Genomic DNA, 12,774 nt, shown 5'->3' with positions numbered 1-12,774 from the left:
CTAAAAACTCAATTTTTTTTTAAATTTCCCAAACACAAATAAAATATTTCGAAATAGCAGACATCAAACACCACTAAATAATTAACACTAATAAGGATTTTTTAAAAATCCCCCGCTCTTCATATTTAGGGAACTTTTGATTTCCAGTTACTCTGAGATTGTTGTGAATTAGTTGGGTTGGAGGATGTTTTCAAATTTTCTTCTCTCTCTTTCATACCCACACACTCTCTAACATGTGTCCATTATCACACACACTCTTTCTTTGACACATATGCTGATTCACTCACACACTCTCTCACACATGTGCTTTCACGGACATGCTGACTGACTCATTCACTACCTCTCACATAGACACTCTTCTCCCAGATCTGCAGGTTCCCAGGAGACCAGGGTCTGGGTGGGCTTTTGAGGGAGAAAGTGGCCCTTTGGTTTGTGAACATTTGTGGCTTGGAAGGCCTTGATGCTGTTTTTTTTTGTTGGGTTTTTTTTAATTCTTTGCCATGACAGAAGAATGAGAGGAGCTGGTGATACAGGAGAGCGATGGAAGCTGGAAGGCATTCATCTGGCAGTGAGAAAGCAGTAGGAAGTCTATGAGCTGCCTCCAGCCTGCAGTGGCAGGCCCAGGAGCGTGCCAGAAGTATTTCCCACCACTAACGTACTAATGGGGGTTGGGATTTGAGGCAAACAAGCCCCAAGAGCTGCCACCACCACTGCAGGTAAAACAATGCAGGACAGAAGAGTAAGCACAGATCCTCGGGGAAAGCTGGTATTGGTTGCAGTGCTCTGCATCCTGAGGCCACTGCAATCAACACCAACTGCCCGACCAGACCACTGGGGCATACCCGAAGCACTGACAAGCCAAGCCACTCCTGGGTGGCATTGAGGAGCTCGGTGGTGCCACAGAAAAAGGAAGGGTAGGATTGAGTAACTGGGAGAGCACACTGCTGAGGGAGGCAACAGCATCAGAGGGCAATTTGGTACACACAGTAGCTTGCCACCTGGGTCAAATCAATCCTGACAAGAAATCCTAAGCCACACGTACAGGTGACAGAAGCCAAAGTTAAGGTGCACAAAACAACCCTCACCCAAAATTGCAGAATACAGAGCTAACAAGTCAAGAGTAGATCACCACCAAGGTCAGGTATTACAGACAGAATTTAAAAAAATACATTTTAACAATACATGTAAAATAATTCAAATGCTTTCCAAGATGGCTGATGGCTCTCCTGCCACTACTCTGCTGACAGACAGCAGGATGAATCAGAAACTCAAATGGGTGATGTCATCCAAGGGCACTGAGGTGGAAAAGCTCTCACAGAGATCAGAAAAACCAGGTTTGTGTAAGCCTTTTTGCACAGCTACCCCTGTGCAAGTCTCGTCAGTCCTTATAAAAAGCTAATCTTCATCTCTAAAGGGAAGATGGGATGGATTGTGTGGATGACTTTTTATGGAGAACTGGTGACCAACTTGTCTCTCTCTCTGTGGACAAGCAGGATAACACCAGCTACACAGAAATGGGAACTCCCAAGTTGAGCATTACATATTTGTTATTTTTCCATGTCAGCAGTGGATATTGCAACCCGTATGCATTGACTGTGGCTGGAAGGAAGAGCTGACAGAATACATTAAATAAACTTCATAGAACTGCTTGACCAAAACTGCAGTCTTGACACAAAGCATCTTCTAGGCAGTAAAATGCAGCAAAGGTATGGATGGAAGACCATGCGGCAGCCTTGCTGATATCTTCTAGGGAAAAGTAACAAAGATGCACCAAGGGAGTTGCTGTAGCCCTAACTTGATAAGCTTTCAACTTACTTTGAAGATGCAGAAACACAGAAGCGTGACAACAGAAAAAGATCAACTGGGCCTATCTAGTCTAGTCATCTGCCCAATTAATTTAGCTTTCCAATTCCCATCACGTTCTCAGAAGTCCCCTGTGCTTATCCCATGCTTTCTTTAATTCAGATACTGTTTTTGCCCCTACTACCTCCACTGGGAGGCTGTTCCATGCATCCACCACCCTCTCTGTAAAGAAACATTTTCTAAGTCTATCTCTTTTCACCCTCATCCCATCAGCCCTCGTTCTAGAGCAGTTGTTCCCAAACCCTTTCCCGGAGGACCCCCCAGCCAGTCAGGATTTCAGGATATCGGCAATGAAAATGTATGAGATAAATTTGGATGTAAAGCAACCACTGTTCTAGAGCCTTCTTTCCACTGAAAGAGGCTTACTTGGAGATATTTAAATGTCTCTATCATATCTCCCCTATCTCCCCTTTCCTCTGGGGCAGGGCTTCCCAAACCTGTCCTGGAGACCTCACAGCCAGTTGAGTTTTCAGGATAGCCACAATGAATATGCATGAGATAAATATGCATGTATATGAACCTGACTGGCTGCGGGGGCTTCAAGACAGGTTTGGCAAGCTTGCTCTAGGGTATATGTTTAGATCTTTAAGTCTATCCTCATAACCTTTCAAATGAAGACCACTGACCATTTTAGTAGCCACCCTCTGGACCATCGCAGATGGTTTATATCCTTTTGAAGATGCGGTCTCCAGAATCGTACACAGCATTCCAAAGTAGGTCTCATCAGAGATCTAAACAGGGGCAATATTGCCTCCCTTTTTCTGATGACCCTTCCTATCCCTATGTAGCCAAGCATTTTTCTGACTTTTCATGTACCTTATCCACCTGTTTGGCCATTTTAAGATCATCATATACAATAACGCTCCGATCCCATTCTTTCATGCTTTGAATTTCACCCCAACACTCCTCTCCCTTAGGGGCAGATTTTAAAAGTCTTACGTGCGCAGGGGGGTTACACACACCGAGCCTATTTTACATAGGCCTGGCGATGCGCACAAGCCCCAGGATTGAAGTTTATTTCACTTCCAATTTACTTGTGTTTGTTTTATGTGGTCCTGCTCCATGCCCTTCCACAGTGAACATGGAACAGAAATATTTGTTAAGCAATTTCATTTTTGCCTCAACAGTCTCTACATATTCTTCCCTTTCACCTCCTGAGTCTCACAATGCCACTTTTGCACTTCCTTTTATCAGTAGTGTTTCTATAAAAGGCTTTTGTCCCTCCCGATTAACCTTATTTGTTATTTTTTCTTCCATTTGAGTTTTTGCATTCCTGACAACTTTCCCAGCTTCCCTTAGCTTTTCCAGATATTGTCGCCTGTCTTCCACTTTCTGTGATCTCTTGTAGTTTATGAATGCTGACCTTTTCTCTCTTACCTTTGCAGCTACTTCATTAGAAAACCATAGCAGCCTCTTTTTTTCTCTTACCTATTAGTTGCTCTTATATCATCTCCTTCTAGTTTTGCCCACTGCTCTTTTAACTTCCCCTAGATTTTCCCATCCAGCTAACGACTCCTTGAGGTGTTCCCCCATTTTAAGAAATCTAGTTTTCCAACTGATTGTAACAATAAGTGTTGCAATCAGAGATGCAAGTCAAAAGAGTTCTCTTTGAAAAACCCTACTTGGCTGGGTTAAATGAAACAAACAGTTGTGAAGACTTCCAATGGGACCTCATCCTTTCTGCAATCCAGTGTATGAACAACCTGCTCGCCTTGATGGGTGTGTGGCCTTGGAAAGAATGCTGGCAAAACCATGGATTGATGTGAATGAAACTGAGAAACCACTTTTGAGAGAAATTTAGGTTGTGTTTTCAAAACCTACTCTGTTGTGAAAGAACTGAGTATAAGGAGAATACGAGACCAGGGCTTGCAATTTGCTTATTCTTTGACTGATCTAAAAGAAAAAAAAAAACTTTTCGGAAAAAGGAATACTAATTCTGTTGCTTTTGCCAAGGGTCTGAATGGTGGTTTCATGAACTGAGCAAGGACTACATTTAGATCCAAGGGACCAGGAGGATTTTTTACTGGCAGTTTCAGATGCATGAGGCCTTGCATGAATATGGCAGCGGTAGGCTAATGGGAAACAGGAGCACCACCTCATGATATGATGCCATAGCACTGATAGAGTTAATTTTCAAACCAGAGTTAGAAAGGCTTAGCAGATATTGAAGTAAAAAAAAAAAAAAGAGACAGGCCACTTAACTGGTACAAAAATGAATGAGCAAATTACACTCATTCTTTACAAGCTTCATTGGTTTCCAACTAAATGGCATATCCTGTACAAGCTTGCAATTATCATTTTCAAGCAAATTCCAAATGACATTGACTGCTGGGTCAAGCTCAGTCCTGAGAATTTATAGACCTGTACGCTTACTTCGCTCCGCAGATGAAAACCTCATTGAGGTTCCCGCAATAAGGCTTGCGCAACTAAACATCACCAGAGAAACAGCCTCTCTGTGGCAGGTCCTAATTATTAGAACTTACTTCTCATGGCTATTTGGATGCTTTCTTGTGAAAATTCCTCTAAGAGGGAATTACAAACTTTCCTCTTTAAAAAGGCCTTTGCTCCCTGTATAAAATAATCAAATTGAAAGACCATTTAGAAATATCAGAGATGCTCCTCTTAGGTTCACCAGAGGTTGCTTGATATTATCTTGTTTCTACCACTATATTTTCTTTTGGATGTTTTGTTTTAATTATACATGTTCTAGCTCTTGTTCTCCACTTCAAAATTTCTGATGTAGCGGGCTATACATTTTTAATAAAGTAAATTAAACTAAAGGGATCCTGACTAAAATGTGTACGTCAAATAGTAAAACTCTTTCAAAATTGTAAGATCTTACGGTAAAGATTTCCATGAAGCTAGGAGGGCTTTCTTTACTTCCATAGGCAATTGCATAGTGGAAATTAGCTGACTTTCAATATTCAAGATTGGGTGAAATGCATAAAGAGGCTTGCATTTCCATGGAACTGAGAAAGCATTCACTGCCTCTCTGTCACTGGAGTAGTGTGTGGGAATCGCGTTGCTTAAAACGTGGCAGGGAGGTCTATTTGCAGAGTACTCCAAAGTTGGAAACATCCCTGCACTATCTGGTCATGTAGTTATAATTGATGACTTAGAAGGTCTATTTAATTCTGGTTACTAGAAGATAGATGGCTAGAAGAAAAATTCCCTGGGAAAATTGCCCACTTCCAAATTCTGAAGGCCTCTAGACAAAGGGGGTCATTTACCAAGCGGATCGCACGCGATAAGGGACATTTCGCATGCAAAAAGTCCCTTATCGTGTGCGATACCAAGATGAGGGTGGAGTCGGGGCGGCGTCAGCCCCGGAAGAGGAGGAGTCGGCACGGCACCGGGGCTGATGCCGCGAAGACTTCTCCGACAGCGAAAGGTACACTTGTTTATCGCTGTCAGTTTCGCGCCAAATAACTTCACCTTTTATGGTGTAGTTATTTGGCGCGACGCCGGCAGTGATCGCACCGCGGAGGTGCGATCACTGCCAGCTATCGCAGGACCGCCCTCCCACCCCCCGTTACCACGGGATTCACTATGCCTTGCAGCATTAGTAAATCCAGCCCAAAGATGGAAAGAGCCTGTTCCCCCTTGCTTGCTGATACAGAACATTGCTACCTGGCTGTCTGTCTGAATCAGCACCACTGTGAACTGCACTGTGAACAAAAGCAAAGAAGGCACTATATTTGCACCAATATGTCTGCGAAGTCTCATCTAGTTATTAGCAGAATACCACCGAGGGAGAAAAAGGAAAGAGAAGGAAGTGCCATAAAAAGAGGCAAGACATGAAAAGCACTGAGCAGTAGGAATGAAAAGCAAGGCAGCTGCATTCATATGAACTGGCCCCAACATCAGGGTCCCTCTCTTGCCCAGTACCTGCACAGTGGGGAACATGGTTACTTTCATTCTAGAACAGGTCTGCACATTTTCTGACTCCGCACAGTCCATGACAGCCAGGTACACCACCGGTCTCCAGTCTGAAACAGAAAAAGATGAGACCATAAATAACCAAGGCTCTTCGCTGCTAGTTTTTATTCGTTTAGGCATTCTCAGTGGCTGGCCCTATCCTTTGGAATGCCTTACCGAAGAATCTACATTTACAACCCTGTAGTAAACTATTTCATAAGAATTTAAAAACTTGCTTGTTTCGGCAGGGCTTTTCAATTATTTTCTTAAGTTTCCCTGCAGACTTATCTTCAATAACTTATGTCTTTTAGTTTATGTTGTGATACTATGTGTCGTTTTAGTTTTGTGGTTTATTATGTATGGTTTTTTTTTATATGTTCTTCACCTTGAATGAAGGAAAAGGTGGATTATAAATAGTTTTAAATAAATACATTTGATTTTTCCTGGTAATTTATCATCACAACAAAAAAAAAGCAGAAAATCAGTGCAAAAAAGACCCTTCTTTTTTCTAGGTCAATATCAGGGTTTATTTTAATGGGCAGAAGTATGAAACGTCACTCGGCACCTTCTCTTGTGCCAGCTGGGAAACTTGGAGGAGGGGAGGAAAGGATGGAGGAAAACAAGAACCAGGGATCAGACTGAGGTGCGCAGATGGATCTGGGCCGGTCACAAATTCTGCAGGACCAAAACCAAATTCTGTGTGTTCAGTGTTACAAAATCAGGCTGAAGCAGCAGTAAAAACTGAATAATGATTTTTGTAAAACCTGAGATTCTTTTGATAGAAGATGACAAACTGAAAATGAAAAAAAATTTTTTTTTGAAAGGTGTCGCTTTTTATTGCTCTCCTTCTGGAACTGAAATAGAACGCACACTTCAGCCTGTGGGCTATAATTATAATCATATACCAGTGGGTGCAGAAACTGTCTATTAAATCAGCAAAGTTTAGTTTTTTCTGTTGATTTTTCTTTGCAGATAAAACACCTTTTTTTTTTTTTTTTTTTTTTTAACAAGAGGACCACGACTGTACCTGTGGTCAATAGCGTAGTCCGCAAGAGTTACTTAGCTTATTGTCCCATGCCTGATGAGCCAGCTGCAGTACTGCCGGACACTGCTAGTGTTTCAGTGTAATGAACACCAGTGTCAGGGGCCAACCAGATGACATCATTTCGCCAAAATGCTGGTAGTGTCCAGCAGGACTACAGCTGGGTCAAAGGTGATATAATACAGACATAGGACAATAATATAAGTAATCTTTCTGGAGTGTGCTACTGACCACAGACTCAGTCGTAGCCGTTTGTGAAAAGCATTTTATCTGCAAAGAAAAAGAAAAAACTAAAATATTTCCGATCTAATAGACTTTTTCCACACCCCCTTGAATATGATTATAATTATAGTCCTCAGCCAGGTATGTTACCATTCCAGAAGGAGAGCGATAAAGAGTGACCCCTTTCAATTTGTTTTTTGGAATTGAATGTTGGTTGGTGTCCTTTGGCCTCTATTTTTGCTTTAGGCTAATCTGATAGTGAACAGCCCCGTTAGCATCTCAAGAACCTGCAGTTGAATTCATTCCCCAACCAAAGGAAATGCAGGCAGAAGCAGGAGTCTATCAATTCTCCCCTTTACTAATAATAAGCTCCCCGATGTCTTGCATATCTACAGCGACTGAAAGCTGTGGATTCATTCACATCAGCTTCCATGAGTGGATCTGGATAATCAGAGGAAACAATAATTATTCGGAAGAAGGAAACACAGCCAAAACACAGCTAGTGAAGGAACTAACCTGCCCTTCTTACAAGTCATCTTTAACAGCAGATGCGCTGCAAAAATACAGCTCCAGCATCCTTCCCCCAGCCCCTAGTGCTGGACACCAGGGACCTGCCCTCAGGACTTACTCCTGGGCACTGTGATGCACTCTACCTCCAATGGCACTGGCATCCCACTCTTCCTGCTTCACATCACTAACCCAGATCACCCCATCTTGCCTTAACCTCCCCACATTACTGAAGGCCTTCTGAATGTATAAGTGAAGATGTTAAAACCACCTTCCCAAAGCAAAAGGCGTGAGTGGAAAATAAACACTATACAATAAGTAATCCAACCTCAGCAATTATTCTGGTAACAATAAGTTAGCTCATCAAAATAGGCGTCATCAGAAAAATGTAATCAAACACTTTATATATAAGGCTGAAGACAGTTAATCATTGGTCGGCCAAAATGTCCCACTTATTTTTTCTTTTTTTAAAGCTATACAATTTTAAAATATAATATACAGTAAATACTGATTTCTCAGATCAAATAATAGTCTAACAACTTATCTTGTATAGAATCACTCATGGCAGCGAATGCCAAATAGCCCAGCAGATTGCTTTATCCAAAGAACGCCCGTCTCTTCTCAGCCCGACACGGGACCATGTTTCAAACAATAGTTATTCATCAGGGTGCTATCTTCAAGTGCAAGTCTAAAAACATCATTATAATCAATCTTTTACTTTTAAAGAAAATTAAATTAAAAAGTTACCACTGCACAGGAAACTCACTCGCATAGTGACTCTAAACAGGAAGTGATGTCAAACATTTTCCTTCGGAAAGACCAGTTATTTTTTTTAAAGATCCTAACATGTCAATCAACCAACCTCATACAATACCAAAAGGAGGCTCTGAAGAAACTAATGACCTATCACGTCACAATAACAAGTACCAATCTCGTTATTGGGACCATCAGGTTGTACAGTATAAAGGTGGAAGATCCAAAACTGTTCCCTATAATTTAGTTGGTATGTTGGATCCACATCTCGTGCATTGCCACGCACTTGTTCAATCACCCGCCACTTAAACTCTGTAAATTGATGAAGAGTGAATTGACACAATGTTGAACTGGTTAAAAGACAGGAAACAGAGAGTAGAATTAAATGATTAATTTTCTCAGTGGAAAAGGGTAACCAGTGGAGTGCCTCAGGGATCTGTACTTGGACCAGTGCTTTTCAATATTTATGTAATTGATCTGGAAAGGAATACGACGAGTGAGGTTATCAAATTTGCAGATGATACAAATTACGGTATTCAGAGTAGTTAAATCATAAGCGGATTGTGATAAATTGCAGGAGGACCTTGTGAGACTGGAAAATTGGGCATCCAAATGGCAGATGAAATTTAATGTGGACAAGTGCAAGGTCATGTATATAGGGAAAAATAACCCAAGCTATAGTTACACAATGTTAGGTTCTATATTAGGTGCTACCATCCAAGAAAGAGATCTAGGCATCATAGTGGATAACACATTGAAATTGTCGGCTCAGTGTGCTGCAGCAGTCAAAAAGCAAACAGAATGCTAGGAATTATTAGAAAGGGAATGGTGAATAAAACGGAAAATGTCATAATGCTTCTGTATCGCTCCATGGTGAGACCACACCTTGAATACTGTGTACAATTCTGGTCGCCGTGCATGCAAGTCATGCGCGTGCATGTTATAAAATCCGGGGTCGGTGCGCACAATTGTGCACCTTCCATGCGCCAAGCTGCGCTGCCTTCTTCCGTTCCCTCCCCCTAACCTGACCTTCTCAGCCCTTCCCCTAACCTTTCTCCCCCCATGCCCTACACTAACCCCCCCCCCCCCCCCAAAATTTGTATCTTACCTTTTGCACACGCTGGCAGCCTGCCAGCACGCGATCCTCCAACAGAGCAGCAATGGCCACTCTGTCAAAGGCCTCTGGCCCTGCCCTCGCCCCCGGACCGCCCCACAACTTACATGTATCCCGGGGCTATACCAACTAAATTATAGGGAACAGCTTTGGATCTTCCAACTTAATACAGTACAACCTGATGGTCTCAATAACAAGACTGATTGGTACTCGTTATTGTGATAAGTCATTAGCTTCTACAGAGTCTCCCTATTGTATGATGTTGGTTGATTGACATGTTGGGACCTTTAAAAAAATAACCAGTCTTCTCGAAAGAAAATGTTTGACATCACTTCCAGTTTAGAGCCACTGTGCAAATGAGTTTCCTGTGCGGTGGTAACTTTTTAAATTTAATTTTCTTTAAAAGTAAAAGATTAATTTTAATGCTTTGTTTTTACATCTGCACTTAAAGATAGCACTCTGATGAAGAACTGTTGTTCAAAACACGGTCCTGTGTTGGGCTGAGAAGAGATGGGCATTCTTTAGATAAACCATTCTGCTTTGGCTATTTGGCATTCTTGTCCATGAGTGATTCTATACAAGATAAGTTGCTGGACTATTATTTGACCTGAAAAATCAGTATTTACTCTATATTATATTTTAAAATTGCATAACTGAAAAAAAGAAATAAGTGGGACATTTTGGCAGACCAATGATTCCATATAAGGCTGAAGACAGTTAAAGTGTTTGATTACATTTTTCTGATGATGCCTATTGTGATACTCTAACTTATTGTTACCAGAATAACCGCAAATGCTGACAGCTCTGCCCCTTTCTGAGATCCCAGATTCATTTTGGACTGATATATTGCCAGAATAAAAGCTACATCTTAACACAGTAATCAGCAGTTTTCCTTCTAAGTTTTAGTTGCAATAAATAAAAAGGGGCGAGAAGGTGGTTGAAGCCAGGGATGGGAAAAGGAATCATAACAGCAGCTAGTCTGAATGTCACTAGTCAGTTCCTGGCATCCTTGCTCCATCCACACAGGTGTTTCTGAGGTTTAGACTTTTCATTTTTTATTGGCAGATATGCTCCTCATGATCCCTGAGGCCAGGGATGGGACAGGATTTGTGAGGACTAGGCTGGGCACACCAGTCTCCCATCACGTTGGGTGTGCTTCTTGCCACTGGGCCCTGAAACCTGAAGGGCTAGTTCTTACTCCCGGGAAGAGACGCCAGCCCCCGTACTTCATTCTGGGAACGGCTATGATTCTCAAAACAAACTGTGTGTGTTTATTTATCACAGCACTCACTTCTTCTAGAAAACGTTCTTCTTCACTGCATTTGTTGGCTTTACGTTATAAAAGGAAACTCCCTAGGTATGACTCTTTGGGTGCTCATGAAAGCGAAAGACTGATAGAAGAGCAGCATTGACTGAGAGTGAACACCAGCCACACCCCTCAGCTCGCCCGCCCTAACTTGTAGGGTACATGTTTCCCTACAAAGTTCTGCAAAGGCACCTCAACTGCAACTTGCAATAACCCCACGCTTTCCACGCTGCAGTGCCAGGGCTCTTCCAACCTTCCCGTAGTGCCAAGGCTCTTCGCTCAGAACCAGTACTAGCTCAACCATGACCTGCAAGGGCCCCTTCACTCCCAGCCTGAAGAAAAATCAAATAAATGTTACAGACCCAATTTGAAAACCCTCAAATTCAGGTTCTTTCAGGCTGATACAGTAAAAATTGCAGCGCGATTCAGTAAATTAATATATTTAAATTAGGGTCCACAGTAAAAAGAGGCGCTAGGGACACTAACGCATCCCTAGCGCCTCTTTTTGGACAGGAGCGACGGCTGTCAGCGAGTTTGACAGCCAGCGCTCAATTTTGCCAGTGTCGGTTCTCAAACCCGCTGACAGCCACGGGTTTGGAAACCAGACACCGGCAAAATTGAGCGTCTGGTTTTCAACCCGCGGGCCCATTTAAATTTTTTTTTTTTTAAATTTTTAACTTTTTTTTAAACTTTTGGGACCTCCGACTTAATATCACCATGATATTAAGTCGGAGGGTCCACAGAAAAGCAGTTTTTACTACTTTTCTGAGCACTTCCCTGGCACCAGCAGAAAGTAACGCCTACCTTTGGGTAGGTGCTAATTTCTGAAAGTAAAATATGCGGCTTGGCTGCACATTTTGCTTTCTGTATCGCGCAGGAATAACTAATAGCACCCGCAACATGCATTTGCATGTTGCGGGCGCTATTAGTCTCGGGGGGGGGGGGGAGGTTGGACGCGCGTTTTGGACGCGCTATTACCCCTTACTGAATAAGGGGTAATAGCGCGTCGAAAACGCGCGTCCAAATGCCGGCTAACAGTGCGCTCCACCGCCGATACAGTAGAGTTCTGTACTGTATCGGCCCTGTTTGTAACTTTGGCCAGAAACGAACTCAAGTAGTGAGGTCAAAACTTACAGTTCCACCCTGCTTTCCGATAACTGTAATGTGAACCACAATCCTTCATCCTGCTTTATGTGACTCCCTTGAAGTCTTTTCAGTTTTTTATGATACCAAGAATAATTTCCTGACTAAAGGGAAGAAGCAGCTGCAGGTCTTATCCTTCAGCAACTACCACCTCCCTCAAGCTGCCAGAATGCCAATGCCTGACAGTAAAGGTTCGGGTGCAATGTTTAGTAGAGGGCCGAGCATACATCTGGCATCTTCCTCCCATTTCTTGCATTTTGTTGATCTGGGAATCTCTGCGCTTTAAAAATGGTATCACATTCTGTAACACGGTTTCTAAAAGGTGAGTAGATAAGAATGCTGTTCAAAAAAACCTATGCATTGTGAGTTACCATTACCTACTTTACGGCAGAATATTCAAGACTTTTCATACATACTGGAGGAGAATTTTAGTGATGCCATAATCCGCTAGCTTGTGGCTGAAAATTTATCTGGCTATATTTAAAAAGGCACCCTACTGAAAATGTAATTTCCTGAACCCCCTCACCCCCATGTTCAAAGTTCACCTGCCCCGTCATCTCCCTCTCTCCACCACCCCATACTCCTTGATGCCTCCCCCTGATCTCTCTCCCTCCTCTCCTCTAGATACCAAATGCTTGATCAAAGTCCCCCCGCCCTGTGATCTGTCTCCCCTGCTTTTAACTCTAGATGTTTAATCAAAGTTCACCCATCTTGTAAACTCCTTCCATTCATAACCCCCACTCTGCACAAAACCTCCTGAATCAGGATCCCTCACCTTCCTCCTCCCACCTTTCTCTAACTCATTGTCATCCCTAGGCCCAGTGCCACCAGCTGTGCAATTGCAATGGGCGGCACACCCAGAGAGGCAGTATCCCACCAGCGGCAGAAGAAGCAGAAGGCCCATGG

At 42.7% G+C, this 12,774-nt stretch overlaps 1 protein-coding gene across 1 annotated transcript in view; it reads right to left on the bottom strand.

The window, feature by feature from the left end:
- Positions 1 to 12,774, bottom strand: part of QSOX1 (quiescin sulfhydryl oxidase 1) — a 114,251-nt gene that overhangs the window by 65,473 nt on the left and 36,004 nt on the right. Inside the window, exon 2 of the mRNA XM_029617753.1 lies at positions 5,752 to 5,852. Within this exon, the coding sequence (XP_029473613.1) occupies positions 5,752 to 5,852 (101 nt within the window). The remainder of the gene's footprint in view (positions 1 to 5,751; positions 5,853 to 12,774) is intronic.

This window comes from Rhinatrema bivittatum, chromosome 10 (genome assembly GCF_901001135.1).
Source record: "Rhinatrema bivittatum chromosome 10, aRhiBiv1.1, whole genome shotgun sequence".
Lineage (NCBI taxonomy): Eukaryota > Metazoa > Chordata > Amphibia > Gymnophiona > Rhinatrematidae > Rhinatrema > Rhinatrema bivittatum.
The sequence above is the reverse complement of the archived record's forward strand: the minus strand, read 5'-3'. Positions and strand labels throughout refer to the sequence as shown.